The sequence below is a fragment of the Oscarella lobularis genome, chromosome 8, assembly GCF_947507565.1.
Source record: "Oscarella lobularis chromosome 8, ooOscLobu1.1, whole genome shotgun sequence".
In the NCBI taxonomy this organism is placed as follows: Eukaryota; Metazoa; Porifera; class Homoscleromorpha; order Homosclerophorida; family Oscarellidae; genus Oscarella; species Oscarella lobularis.
Genome location: NC_089182.1, coordinates 1,759,346 through 1,774,068, shown reverse-complemented (window position 1 = coordinate 1,774,068; position 14,723 = coordinate 1,759,346). Strand labels below are relative to the sequence as shown.

Genomic DNA, 14,723 nt, shown 5'->3' with positions numbered 1-14,723 from the left:
CCACTAAACCCATCGGCGGTTCTTCCGTCAAGGTCGTTCAGCCGTCGCGCGGTTACCTTTTTCAGCTGGCGACGCACGAGCAGCCAGTGCCGACGCCACTTTTGTTTTCTTACTACAATCCGCCGTACACGCTTCTTATGATCGAAATGAACGCGACGGCGACGAACGGGACGACGGCCGTCGCGCGTACGCTCGTTCTCGCCGACGACAATTCGCGCGTCGACGTCGCAAAAGGCTCCAAGATCTCGTTTTGGTCGGCCGTCGACGGCGTGTGGTTGACGAAAGACGACGAACGCGACTCCGTCTTCGTCGAGTGGAAGTCGGATCACTTTTTCAACACGTACATCAAAAAGAATCCGTGGCTTTTGTATCGAGTCGACGTTCCGCGACCGACGTATGACACCTCCGAGTGGCCGCTCTCGTTTTCCGGCGTTACGTCTTCGAACGACGTCGGCGTGACGTGGTTTCGCGCGTGGCTGCGAAAAAAGGAAATCGACGGCTGGTCCATGGTTGATAGCGAGTTTTTTCTTCGGCCTTCGGTTTTTCAGTGGTTCGTGCCGCTGTCACTTAGCAACGGCGAAACATATCAAGTCGAAATCGAAGCCGAGGACATTTTTGGGCACGCGACAAATGATTCGTTCACCGTTTATACGGACTACGAACCGCCGATCGTAGGCAACGTCTCCGTGTGGAGTCGCACTCTGTTGCCCGTTAGCGATTCGCCCTATTGCACGACGCGTACTGGAACGGGATTTCTTTCGTTGGAAGTGAACGCCGTTGATGCGGAAAGCGGCGTTAAAGAGGTGACCGTCAGCATTATCGGTCAGTCGACAGTGACTATAAACGCTCAACATCCCGATAAGGCAAGCAAAGCTCTCTACTTGTACATGCATAGCGATCGATCTAAGGGTATTTTAGTGTCTGAGCCAGTCGTGTACTTGCGCTCTGAACGGCAAATGCGTACTAAACGACTTTACGGCCGTTATCAATTCATCGGCAACGTCGTTCTCTCGTGTACACGTTAAAGCGACAAGCTACTCCGGTCTGATGACGAATAAAGCCTTTGATGGAGTGACCGTACGGAAAGGAGGCGACAGTCCCACAGATCTATCCATCCAGTCGAGCGGGATCGATTCGTTGAACGTCACCTGGAAGTATAGCGACGCCAACGTCAAAATGTTTTCCGTTATCGCGTGCCGACGCTCGTCGAACGATAACAAGTGCATTTGCACGCCGAAACTGGACGTCGTTGGAACGCCGCCGCCGCATGTCGCCTCGATGACGGGACTAAATCCGTTCTCCGAGTACGCCGTTCAAGTGGAAGCTATTGCAATTACGGGCTCGTCCGGCTTGAGTGACTTCGTTGTAGGAAAAACAAAGGAAGGAAGTAAGAAGTCGCAAAGAAATTGTATAAGATTCTTTAATTAAATTGTTTTAGCTCCTGACGGTCCTCCGCTCAATGTTTCCGGCGATGGTCGCTTTACCCCGGAGCTCGGTGCACATATGATTGTGCGATGGGAGCCGCCGCAACTTGAGCATCGAAACGGTATCATCACGAGCTACTACGTCAACGTCTACTTGGGCGGTCTCTTGGCTCGTGGCGAAGAGAAATTCGTCTCGTCCGCAAGCAACACCACCGTACCGAATGTTCGCTCGGGGCGCGAGTACGCGGTCACAGTGACGGCGGCGACGAGAGTTGGACGGGGGGTGCCGTCCGTTAGAACAATTGTGAAGACACCTGACGGAAGTTCGCTTTTTTCAAAAGTCAAATGAATCGTGTATTGTATTTTTTCTCTGATAGCTCCGAGCGTTCCACCCGGAAGCGTTTCGTCAGCGGCGGTTCACAAAGACAATGTTACCATTCGTTGGAATTCTATTCCGGAGGATAGTCGCAACGGTCGACTCAACTACGTCGTCTTCTATCGTCCGCAAAACGACGCCGTTAACGAGCAACGCATCGCCATTCCTGGAAACGTCTTGTCCGCTACGATCGACGGCTTGCGCGCTTTCACAGACTATCTCATCTCCGTTGCTGGCGAAACGACGAAAGGAACAGGACCTAGAAGCGACGAGCTATCTATCAGAACAGATGAAGATGGTGAGACGGCAGCGCATACACAGTCAGTCACCGATAATTCTACTGCGTTGCTTCCTTTAGTTCCTGGACCTCCGATCATTGCTCGCGTAGATTCGATCGGAACGACGGCTCTTGGCGTCAGCTGGTCGCCGCCGAGCAATCCTCGAGGAAAGATCACGCAATATCGTATTATCGTAACGTCAACGTCGACTAGTCGACGTCGTCGCGCAGACTCTTCGCCGTTCGCCGTATTTGCGGACGCAGACGACACGTTCAAAGTCGTCGACGGCTTGGAGAGCGGCAAGTCGTACTCCGTTGCCATGGACGCAAGTACATCGAAGGGTTGGGGCGAACGGCGACAACATCATACTACCGTTCAAACTCAGCCAAAGGGTATACGAACGTATTTTTTATTTAATTTTTACACAAATCGCTTTGATTGCGTAGTTGTCGGTGCTCCGGAAGGATTGGAAGCAACTCGGGTCGTCAAGATCAATTCAACAGCGTTATTGATTCACTGGCAAAACGTTTCAATGAACACCACCGTTCCGGAATTCTATACGATTTCGCACAAAGAAGAAGCCGGTTTTGGCATCTCGAATGAGGCTAAGGTAGATGGCAGCGAGACCGAATATGAAATCCAAGGCCTAACCCCGTACACCTATTATCGCATCACCGTCGCGGCGAATGGCAACCCAAACAAATCGTCGACAGTCTTTGCGTGGACGCCCGAAGGAAGTGAGTATTGAATCTGCAGACTTTGCTTTGGCGAGAGGTAATGGTTTTCTTCTGTAGGACCCGGAAAATTATCTTACTTCAAAATTCCGCCCGAGTCGGTTGACGACGCGTCGGTCTTGCTCGAGTGGAAACCACCCAAAAAGCCAAACGGTCGAATCAGCTACGCTTTTACGTACTGGTCGCTCGTGACGGGCCAAAATGAAGCAAAGCCGCCCGTGATACTTCGTCCTGACGAGCTGCGCCTCGTCGCTGACGACCGCTATCGATGGCGCGTTTCTGACCTTGTTGGTCTCACCGAATATCGTTTCGTTATGTGGGCGTACAATCTACGCAATCGAAACTGGACGGGACCGGAAAGCGACCCTGTTGAAATTCGAACGGATCCCGGACGTACGCGTCAAATACTTTTTGCATGTAATTAAATGCTCAACAGAATAAGTTTAGGTCCTGGACGTCCGACCGCCTTCGACGTCAAAGCGGAAGACGACGGCACGCTGGCGGTGTTCTGGGGCACGCCGCGACGACCAAACGGCGAAATCCTCGGCTACGAGGTGACGACCGAGTGGGCGAACGAAACGGGCACGCCGGCGACGCTGACGACCATTCATCGTACGGCGCGCTCGGAGCGATTTCAACTCGTCACCGGTCTTGAAAACCCGGCGCTCTACAAGGTCTCCTTGCGCGCGTACAACAGCGAAGGGCTCGGCATACCGAGCGCGACGTCGCTTCGCACGCGCGCGGCGAGTGTCGACGATGGAGCGCCGCGCAACGTCAATTTGCACAATTCTACTTACGACAGCATCACCGTCACTTGGAAACGCCCGAAAGCCTTTGCCTCGCCCCTATCCTACTACGTGAACGTTTTACAGGACGGGACGTCGTTTCGTCGATCAGTATTCGTTCGTCAGGGAACGCGTGCTCGTGTCGACGGCTTGCACAGTTTTACTCTACACTACGCTGTTGTCATCGCTTCGTATTCAAACGGCGGGAACGTCTCTTCAATGCGTCGTTACTTTCAAACGAACTCGAGCGCACCGTCGTGTCCGCCGAGGGATTTCGCTATAAAAACGATTAATAGCACGCATCTTCGTCTTGAGTGGGTGTCGCCGCTTTCCTCCGGCACGCACAACGGCGTGACGTGCTTGTTGAACGGCGTCTTGGGCGGTTTTCACGTTCGCTATTGGGCAGCCAATAAAAGCGGCACCGAGTTCAGCAAACGGACACAGCCTGAAGAACATCACATTATCACGTCACGTCTCAAACCATATACGTTTTATCGCGCGAGTGTTGCCGCCATCACGTACGGCGCTCGGGATCTGGGACCGTCCGCTACTGAGATAGCGCGAACGAGTGAAGGAGGTTAGCTCTTCGAAGTCGGCAGACAAAATGAATTTAATTTTTTTTTTCCAGTTCCCGATGCTCCGGAGGTGTTTCGCTACGAGACGACGGCCAATTCCGTTGCTGTATCATGGATTGTCAGGAAGACGAATGGGATTTTGAAGTGGGTTCGCATTAGCGTTGAGGGGCAGTCGGGACGACAGAGAAACACAATGGTTTCGGAACAGAGACAAGGATCAACGGCATTTCGCGATCTCATGGCATACACGTTTTACGACGTTATTGCCGTTGCCGCTTCAGGTGCTGGTGAGGGTCTAGAAACGAGGATTAGGATTCGAACGAACGAGTCAGGTTTGTGACGTAGACGGCCTTTACTTTATTTTAATGAAACCGTTGGTTTTTTTCTAGTTCCCAATGCTGCGCCTACGATTCATGGATGCACGGCACTTGACGACGCCGGCGACGACTCAAACTTTGATTCTTTCAAATTGAATTTTACAATCGTTCCTTCGAGTCGTTGGCAAGGGAAACCGGGAAACTATCGCGTCTACGTTCAAGGAAAGGCGGCGAAAGAGACGATAAAGGATAACGATCCGATGCGCGGTCGACTCGTCGAAACAACGGCTACCGCTTTGGACGATTTGGAGACGGGAGTAGAGTACAATGTGACGGTGGTCGCGTACACTGAGCACGGTGGGGAGGGTCCAGCTAGCAATCCGTGCATCTTGTTTCGGCCTAAAGAGCAGGCTCCAGAGGGTAAAAACGCAACACATCTAGATCATAATGTTTTCTTATTAGTTTTTGGTCTGTCTTGTTGTTTAGGTAGCAAAGGGGTTGCTATTGGGCTCGGCGTCTTTTTTCCACTTCTAATCGTCGTTCTTGTCGTCGTATTCGCTTTCTTTTACTGGAGAAAGCGAACGCGAACAAAGGAGTACTCAGTCACGCAGCCGGGCTTTGAAATGTCCGAAGGAAACCGATACGTCGCTGGCAATCACTGGCTCTACGATTGGCCGAAGTACGACGACTTCCAGTTTGATCGAACCCGATTGGATATCGTGAAAGAGATTGGTGAAGGACAGTTCGGCAAAGTCTATCTTGCCGTCGCAAAGAATATCGTCAAAGACGAAAAAGAAACGCGAGTCGCCGTCAAGACGGTGAAAGGAGGCTCGTCGCGCGAGACGGCGGAGGACTTCCGGAAGGAAATACAAATTATGATGGACTTTGATCATCCGAACGTCATCGCTCTGCTCGGCGTATGCACGCTCAAGGAACCGCTCTATCTCATCACCGAACTCATGAAACACGGCGATCTAAAGGAATTCGTTCGCGCGGCGCGCGCCAGCGAGGAACGCGTGCGTCCGCTTCTTTCTCTCGAGCAACTTCTCAACATCGCCTCGCAGGCCGTTGCTGGTGTCGCTCATCTCGCCTCGCGCAAGTTCGTTCATCGCGACATTGCCGCGCGCAATTGTCTCGTCGGCGGTGATGACGTCGGCGACGATGCGAATTACGTCGTCAAGATCGCCGATTTCGGCATGGCGAAAGACGTCTACGTCGGCGACTACTATCGAAAGAAAGGCGGCGCGCTTCCCGTACGCTGGATGGCGCCGGAGGCGATCATGGACGGCAAATATACCGTCGAATCGGACACCTGGTCGACCGGCATTCTCCTTTGGGAAATTTTCTCTTTTGGATTTCAACCCTATTTCGGGCAGGAGAACGAGAAAGTACTTGGAGGCATTATCAGTGGCAGTCTCGTTCTGCCCTGTCCCCCCGTAACCCCCGAAGCCGTCTACAAGCTCATGCTCCGCTGCTGGGAGCGATTGCCGAGCGATCGCATTCCCACGAGCGTCGTCGAAGACGAGTTGAAGAAGATGCTCGTCGCGTGCAGGAATAGTGGCGTCGGAGCCGTCTACAGCTATGCGGTAAACGACGATTACTTTGATCCTTCACAGTTGACGACTGTTCCACCGACGAGCGCAGTGGCGAAGAAGCACGTGAGCTACGTGCATATGACGGATACGATGAAGAAGAAAGCGACGGCGGCAGTAGAAGAGGGAAGCGATTATACGCCGGAAACAAAGCCAACGTCTTCGAGCGATCATCGGAAGAAATTCACTAGCTACGTAGATATGACAGGCGGCGTCGCTCTTGGTGGCTACGATGACGAAGAGGAGCCGAGACCTGAAGGAAGAGCTGTTCCCAATCAATACGAAGTTTTGTCAGACTCAGGTGAGAATGAGGATGCTGCCAAGCTTCCCAAGATGGATAGCTACGTTGATATGGGTACTGGCGACACCACCGTTTCAGCTTCGCCGCCGCTTGCTGCTATTCCGGAAGCGTCGGGTGCAGTGGAAAATACTTACTTCGACATGGGAGGTATTGATAGTTCACCGAAGGAGAGCGACGCTAACGCTGAAAGTGCCGATGCTTCGGCCTTAAAGAAGCAGTCTGAACTTGCTGAAAAAGATAAGGGAGGTGAGGTTCTGGTCGTTACAAGCGATGCCCCTGAGACTTCTCTGTAGACGTAATCATGACTACAGTACTAACTGTGTTTTGTTTTTTGTTATATTCAAGCGGTTTTTGGTGTTTACTAGACTGCCTCTTCCCTTCGTATGTAATGCTTGATTGATTTGTACCTTACCATCTCCGTCCTGTAGTGCTGCGCACATGCAATATTGAATTGAACTTTGTTACTGCCAACTTGAACGATTTACCTGTTTTAGATCATCAGCAGAGATCTCAATGCAGTTTTGCTTTTACGGTTGGTGTTACAAGTTGGCGCTTGATTGACTGGCGGGGCAACGCAGTCCGGGTAGTAGGTTTAATTCTGCGCTAGTGCTATCGTCTATGTGTTTCTTTTCATAGCCGAAATCAGTTTAGCCTTTTTTTATTTGCATGGCGCAACATCCAAAAGGAAAATAGCGTCGATAGGCTCCAATGACGACAGTTCAAGAGGAAAGGAAAGTTCGACAAGCACTATCTACTGCTGCGCTAGTATTTTGAGCACTCCTTACTGCTGCAGGCAACTCTGGCGAGGAAACTTACGCTGAAATTGTTACTCCAACAAATTTCAAATACGTTTGGATGATCGATCTGCAGTAGGTAAGCAGATCGACTTGTAACTTACATTGGGTAGGTTTCTGCGTGATGTTAATTCATTGTCTGGGTGTCTCTCTTCTTTTATAGATTTCGTGGTTTGACAGTCGTGTGCATGAGGTCTCGATTAGGGTGTGGCTTGCGACGCGCGTTGGGTACATGCTGGGTACATGGTGGGAGGACGAGTGGACGAACAGACGTCACGCTATCTTTAATATCTGTGCTGCTTCGCCTTCTCCTCCACAAATCCTTGTTCGTCTCTGACGAGGTTGTTCGGCGGACTCCACTCATGGCTCTCTTGACCTGTTTACTTTTCGAACTGGCAGCGACGACGATGCTTTTCGGTCCTGTCCGCGTCTCTGGCGGTGAGTAAACGGGCTGCTTAGCACTCGTGGACGCGTACCCGCCACTCTCTTCACCGAGACGAACCTTTGTAGATGTAGACTGTACCTATCAATGTACCTATAGGCTGTAGACTAGCACACAAGAATGTAAATGTGTACAGTATCTTTTTCTACGCTGCCGCGGCGGTGATCTAGGTGTATGTATTTTGCAGAAACAAAAGTAAATCTAACAACGAACAAGCTGGCGTTTCATAAGAACGGCATTCACAGTCAGAGTTCATATCAACGGGCGGCGGATGGGCAATTAGGTCAAAAATGGGCCGATTGCGCTGTATCTGAATCATCTACTCCAATTGTGTGGCTTTCTATTGATTTGGGCCATCTCTACTCTGTGAACAAGATCAGATTATTGTTGTCTAGTTTGCGGTATGGAAATGGCACCGAAGTTTACGTGGGAAAGAGTGCAATCAAGTCGGATGGAACCAACGATTATCAATGTGGAACTAGCGTTAACGTAGCTTCATCTACATTTACTGACTTTCCTTGTTCTCCTGTCAATTGGGTTCAACATGTCAGCATTCGACAAACAGGGCAGGATGGCAAGGGAGGAAATCAGTGGTTGCTCGTGTGTGAAGTTGAAGTGTATTATAATGGAACTGAGGGTAGGAACCGGTGACAGAAACGTTTTGGGAATAAACTATTTTCTGTTTTCATAGATCCCGGCATTGGCATAACAAAGACCACTGCACCAATTTCAAAATTAGATGTTACAGCCGCAGGAGGTGTTGTACTCTGTGGTTCATCAAAAGGAGACTTTAGTCCCACATGGAAATTTCCTGATGGAACAGACGTTCCAGAACAGAACTCTGCTACTATTAGGCAAGCGGATGGCTCATCAGGATATAAAGAATTGCAATTAAGTCCTCTTATGTCTACTCCTACAAATGGTCACTACAAATGCCAATATACAGCAAACAACATTGTTAAGGCCAAAACAGTCAATCTTACATTTACTGGTATGATGGAATCGTGCAGAATGTTCAAGTCATTTACTTTTTTGGTAGTTGATTGTCAAGTGAGTTCATGGTCAGCGTGCTCATCATCATGTGGACGAGGAACGAGGGCCAGAACCATCACTCAAAATAAAATTGGGGCTGGTGCAGACTGTCCAACGCCCTTATCAGAGGATTGCGTCAATACAAACTGTGAGTGTATGTTTATCTACTAGACTGAGTTCATTGGCGGTTTGATAGGTGGCAAAATTGACATGAAGGCGATAAGTGCTGTTGCTACCCACGGTCCATTGGCTACGTGGCAAAATTCAGATGGTAGTGTAAGGCTGTCGGCTTCACTGGCTATTGACGGCACATTGAATTACGAAGACTGTGCAACAACTTATAGGTCAACCACACCATGGTTGCGAGTCGATTTGAAGACAGCATATTTGATAAGAAGCATAGAAACATCATTTAGAGAAAATCGAGGCAATGGGGCGTTTGTGCGGATAGGAAGTGATTTAACCAATGATGGAAATGACAATCCGCTCTGTGGTACTGTTCCAAATAGAAACAACGGGGCAAGTAATTGGACTACAACAATAATGTGTTCTTCTTCATTGTGGGGACGGTACATTAACGTTCAAAAAATGTCATCGTCAATTGGCTATCTCAGCGTGTGTGAATTGGAAGCAAGCTACGGTACGAATAGTATGATTCTAGAGTGTTTTCTTTACACTTTCTGATCATTAGAACTTGGCGTCGGCATTCTCTACGACGACTCTTCTGTCGCGTCTGGAAACGTTTTGTGTACGGCGGAGATCCGCTTCCACTTCCTGTTTTGTGTGGCGTTAGTCCTGATTCAACGAACTTGAATTCATTGCTAAATATTCAGTGGAAATCGGGCAACAGCCCAATTCCATTGTTGTCATCCGTTTCTGATGTTGGACACTCGACAGTGAACAACCGTACAAGTCTTCATATTAGAAAAGCTCCATTGATTGACACAAGGTACACATGCCAATACACTTGGATTGATAAGCTCCAGGAAGCGTTACAGTTCAACTTGAGCATCAGCGGTATGCTTAGTTAACATTCTTACGAGTTGTAGAATGTTCTTTTAGTGGATTGCGGGTGGAGTCCATGGTCCGCGTGCTCGAAATCTCGGACAGTGGACAATCCCGCAAGAAAGCACCGAGGAAAGGATTGTGTTGGAAGTTCAACCGAATTGTGCTATATAAACGTGTCTAGTAAGGACTTCTTGGATCGTTGCTTGCAACATTTTGTATATCACTGTTTTCCATTTCTGTAGCTCCGAATTCTCCAGTGAATGTTGAGATTATCAGCAAGACGTTTGAATCGTTATTCTTGACGTGGAAAAGTCCTCTGAATATCATCGGCGTTATCAGGACGTACAAGGTAAATCAAGTTATTTATTTTATCTGTTTTTAGTGTGCCTTTTCTTTCGCAGTTGTACTACTGGAGATTGGACGAAGCGGAAAGAGGGATTTCATCTGTGGAATCTATTGTGCCGTCCTTCAATCTGACCGGTCTTCGTGCCTATTCTCGTTACCAGATCAACGTGACTGTCATCAACAACGCTGACGCATTTCCCGAAAGTTCTCCCGCTAGTATCACCGACGAAACTTTGATTAGGGGTAATATCGATTCTCTATTCACCCAAATCACTCATCTTTCTTGTTTAGCTCCTGAACGTCCACCATCTATATCTAATCCACTGGAAGAAATGGTCGTCGACTCTAAAGATGGCGTTGTGCGTTTCACAGCTCCATTTATTTCTGACGAAGAAGCTCCTATTAGGTAAAGAATTAATCGCGGTAGCCCATCATTTTGAGCAGTAAGCTACGAAGCACTCGTTAGCTACATCAAGGTGTTTCTGTATTTTGGTCGTCGTCCTGTACCGTCTTTTGTTCCACCAAGTGCTAGCCGGAACGACGAGATTTGGCGCGAAGTAGCATCTTACAATTACAGTCACTACAACTTGGTTCGAAACGACGTATCCGTGGAGGTCGGTGGTCAAACTTCAGAAAAGAATGCCATGTATTCAATTTACTTCGTCGCCTACGTGATTGACGAAAAAGAAGGAGTAGGCAGTAGAAATAGTTGATACTATATAGTACTCCGACACTCGATGCTTTAGATGCATTTGGAGTCGTCTAGTGGACCGTCAAGTAAGATTACTCTTCTCCTATCGAATATCGTCATCATTTGTTATTATTGTCACTAGGCTTTTATGCGAACGCTGATATTGCTTGCGATCAAAGTGACTCGGAACAAGTGTCTGGAACGTCTTTGTTTGGCACCGCTGGAATTGCATTTCTCGTTTTGTTTGTCATCATTCTCATTGCCTTTGTTGCTCTCCTTGCGGTACTCGTTCGACAGCGACAGATATCAGAGAAGGCCTACGTCGTCAAAGATGAGAGGGACGATTACGAAATACCATTCGAAATGAATGTCAAACTTGAGGGTGATATCATGCCTCAGAAAACGACGGTATCCAGTGCGTACGGAATGGCGTCTGTAAAGTATCAAAAAGGTACATAAGGCGCGTATCAGAAGATTCTAGTAAGTGGTTGACCAACTTTTCATACTGCAGGCGCAGGTGACGAAACGTACGCAGAAATCTCGATTCCAGAAAAGTCCGGCAAAGAAGGTAACTGAGCCGGGAGGTTATCTCTCTCGTATGATCAGCATGCATTTCTGATTTCATGGTTTGTTTTATTTTTTACCGGTGAACGCCGTCGGTTATTCTTTGTAAGTCAAGGTTTTCTGTCACATGAATCAGAAGCTCCCAAAATGAAGTCCTATCACCCTTCCGACTCTCAATCTATACTACTAAGAGCGGCGGCAATCTTGGATGACGTCAGAAGCTTTCGGTTTGGTCGAATAGGCTCATTCGCTACGCCTTCTAGAGGTAAGTATGCAAATTGGGACACCATGCATTTTGGGACACCCGTTCGACTACATTCGCAGAGATAACCCGGTAACCCTATAGTACGTCTCATTCTCTCGGCATTCGTTTGCGCCATTAGCCGAGTCTGTACAATCTGCACACGCTGAGTTATTGGCTTTGAATGAGTCGAGGTCAGTGTAATATATAATTGGGCCACACGTATGTATATTTGGACAGGGGTGTATCTCGGCGAGTTCCTAACGGATTCCAGCGTGCATAGGCTCATTCGAAAGCTTAATTAATGCTCTTTCAGTAGTAGAAATAAATGATCGCTTCTAGCGCTTGTAAGGCGCCTTGAATGAGAGGCGGTCTTGTATGAGAAATGGGGCAAGGTTTTTTTCTCAGAGCAACTGGACTCTAATATGTGGATGCCCATTGAAAAGAGAGAATAATTAGCACAGCCTTACCAACTTCAGTCGTCATTTTGATTTGATTTAAGATTAATTTAAGCGGGTCCATATTTCCCGTGCAAAGCACGGGCACCTAAACTAGTTCAAACGCGAAAAGGGTGAATTGGCGACGCTATAGACGCTACAATCCGCGAAGTATACGTACTGTAGGCCTAGCGACGATGCTTACATTTATCTTGAATCGCTATTGTTGAACGATTTTAAAGAAAAACATTCTTATAAACGTTCGTTCAGTCTGTTCTAAAATAAACCTTGTTCTTGTACACCATACGTGTACCCGTCTTCGACGGGTATATATATGTGTTTAAATACTAATTAACACTCAAGTGTTGTTAGAGCGGATTCATTTTTATCTGCAATAGAAACGCAACAGTTAGCATAAATATAGCTTACCTGTAGACGACAAGTGTTTGCGACACGTTTCCATGACAACCAGGCGATTCCTCTTCGAAACTTGCCATTTCGTCCTCATCTTCGAATCGAAGGTCTTCCGCGTCGCCAGAAACGTCCAAAATAGCTGCGGCTGCTTCTTCTGGGTCCATTGACAGGAGAGTGAATGAGAAAACGCTTAACAATTCCGTCTTTTAGCGCGCGCACCCATCTCGAAATCGGCGTTTTTTCGGGCGAAACGCGACATTTACGGCTAACGCGAGAAAACAGAGATAAAGAATATCTTATTACATCATCTGAATGGGTGAAACATCAAAAATGAGCCAAAAAACGACATCGAAGAAATAGCGCGCGCTAAAAAAATAAAATTCGAACTAATTTACCTTCTTTTACTCTAAAGAAATTGAAAAAAATGTATTTAGTACCAAAAAACTGTTATCTATAATAGACACAAAATTGTATATGTTTTCAATCGTTTTTTGGTATTTCTGATGACGTAGTGGAGTGTTGACGTCATATTGGGGAACATAGAAGCCTCTCTTCAAAATTCTAACGTCAAACGATGTGCAAAACGACAAAAAGTTTCGTCGTTTTCCTGTCCCTTCGAAAATCAACCAATTTCTACCGTTTTCGCTAATGATTTGGTCACGTGACTTTAGTAGCGACGACAACAGAGACCCAGTATACCTTCATGCGTCTAATAACGGTGCACGGGACGTTTGTGACGCTGTAGAAAACTGCGCAAGCGCAAAACTCACTGTAGTGGTCTTACATATGGTCCTTATAATATGACATGAAAAACTAACACATAAAGGGTTAAAGATCTGCGTGTGTTTTGTAATATCCCCAGCCAACATCAGTGTTGCAGTCTAATTGTTGACCTGAGGTAGAAAATGCACCCATTGTATATGCAGCTGCAGGAAACAGGGCAAAGGGTCTATTTACGGCAGCTGTGGATGGAGCTGCCGGAGCTACCGGGTCCATACACAGGATTCATACAGGCTGCCATAAATAGTAGACCCTGTCCATCGCCTGCCTAATCCGACTGACTGACTATATATTAATGTACTTTGGGCGAAGGCCAGTATAGCGAGTAAGAAAAAAACATACGGGACAGCGAAGCGTCAGAGCGAACCCCGCGAGGGCCCCTCGAAGAAAGTAACCGAACGTAAACACGCTCGAACGTTCAGCGAAGAGGCTCGCGGAGCGGCCGCGACGATCGGAAGCGGAACGGCGGCAAATAAGGCGCACAAAGATCGGCGAGAAGGCGTGTCCAATTTGGAATCTTAGCGCGCGCTCAGACCCTTAGCATCTTTTGAGTATCTAGACTTATCTAGACAGCCATCTACATGGCTCACGTACGGCTCTCGGTCGGGATCTTCATCGTTTTTTCTATTCTTATCGTCGGCTACTGGCAAGTTTCTGTACTTCATAAGCGGACTCGGAAGTTGGCGCAGCCGCGGCCTGAGTGGGCAAGAACGATCAAGCCTTTTTATAAAGACTCTGCCGAAAACGACTCGGCTCTACCTGTATTGCCGCGGAATCAGCTGGCCACAGCCGTGCCAAAGCCGGCGCAGCCGGACGAAAAACTCGAAGCAGGCCCGGGTACGGGCGACTGTCGCAGTGCGCATCCACTACTTGTTTGCGAACGGGATAAGTTCTACGGTTTTCGAACCGCTGAGACGATCCAGATGCGGGCGGCGACCGACCGCGATTTCCTGAAAAACAAGATCCTGCGGGATCTTGGGAAACACCCCAGCTGCGCTTTGGTTGGATCGTCAGGAAACATTCTCAGGTACGAATTCGGCGAGGAAATCGACGAGCACGATCTCGTCATACGCACTAATCCTCCGCCAACGACTGTCTTGCGCAAATACGAGAAGTACGTTGGAAGTCGATCTGGTGACGTTTTAGTTTTTGGTCCTTCTGCTGCCGTGGGTTTGTGCTCTAAATTCAATCGGAATCAAAGTTACCTTTTGGCCACGATTCCTGGCCCACTGACGCTGCAACGAAAGGCGAACATAGATTTCATTAGAGACTGTTGGAAATCGTACGGTCAAAAGGTCTACTTGATAAATGGCGAATTCAGCATGAAAGCAGGAGAACTGTGCAATTACGTCCGTAAGGAATGCAAAACAACGTATAAAAGAAAAGACGTTACTGGCGGGCTCACAGCGCTACTTTTTACTATGCATATATGTCGAAATGTTGACATATATGGCTATGGGATAAATGAAGCCGAACTGTTTGAATTCCACAAAAATATTACTGTGAAGAAGTTTTATTCGATGCCAACGAGGCATGACTGGACGTCAGAAGCACGACTTCTAGATTACTTGACGTCCAATTCTGATGCGCCCA

General features: G+C 48.1%; 2 protein-coding genes across 2 annotated transcripts; both read left to right on the top strand.

The window, feature by feature from the left end:
* LOC136190152 (uncharacterized) lies at positions 1-6,788 on the top strand. The gene is made up of 11 exons (XM_065978230.1): positions 1-863; positions 919-1,387; positions 1,439-1,747; positions 1,802-2,098; positions 2,159-2,470; positions 2,525-2,815; positions 2,873-3,205; positions 3,260-4,174; positions 4,226-4,504; positions 4,562-4,909; positions 4,976-6,788. The coding sequence occupies exons 1-11, from the start codon at positions 138-140 to the stop codon at positions 6,673-6,675; spliced, it is 5,979 nt and encodes a 1,992-aa protein (XP_065834302.1). The 5' UTR covers positions 1-137; the 3' UTR covers positions 6,676-6,788.
* A 1,004-nt stretch (positions 6,789-7,792) lies between these two features.
* LOC136190102 (uncharacterized) lies at positions 7,793-11,410 on the top strand. The gene is made up of 13 exons (XM_065978175.1): positions 7,793-8,255; positions 8,310-8,609; positions 8,658-8,668; positions 8,822-8,994; positions 9,342-9,667; positions 9,713-9,838; positions 9,901-10,007; positions 10,060-10,246; positions 10,295-10,409; positions 10,470-10,695; positions 10,750-10,780; positions 10,837-11,145; positions 11,206-11,410. The coding sequence occupies exons 1-13, from the start codon at positions 7,793-7,795 to the stop codon at positions 11,268-11,270; spliced, it is 2,439 nt and encodes an 812-aa protein (XP_065834247.1). The 3' UTR covers positions 11,271-11,410.
* The last annotated feature ends 3,313 nt before the right edge of the window (positions 11,411-14,723 follow it).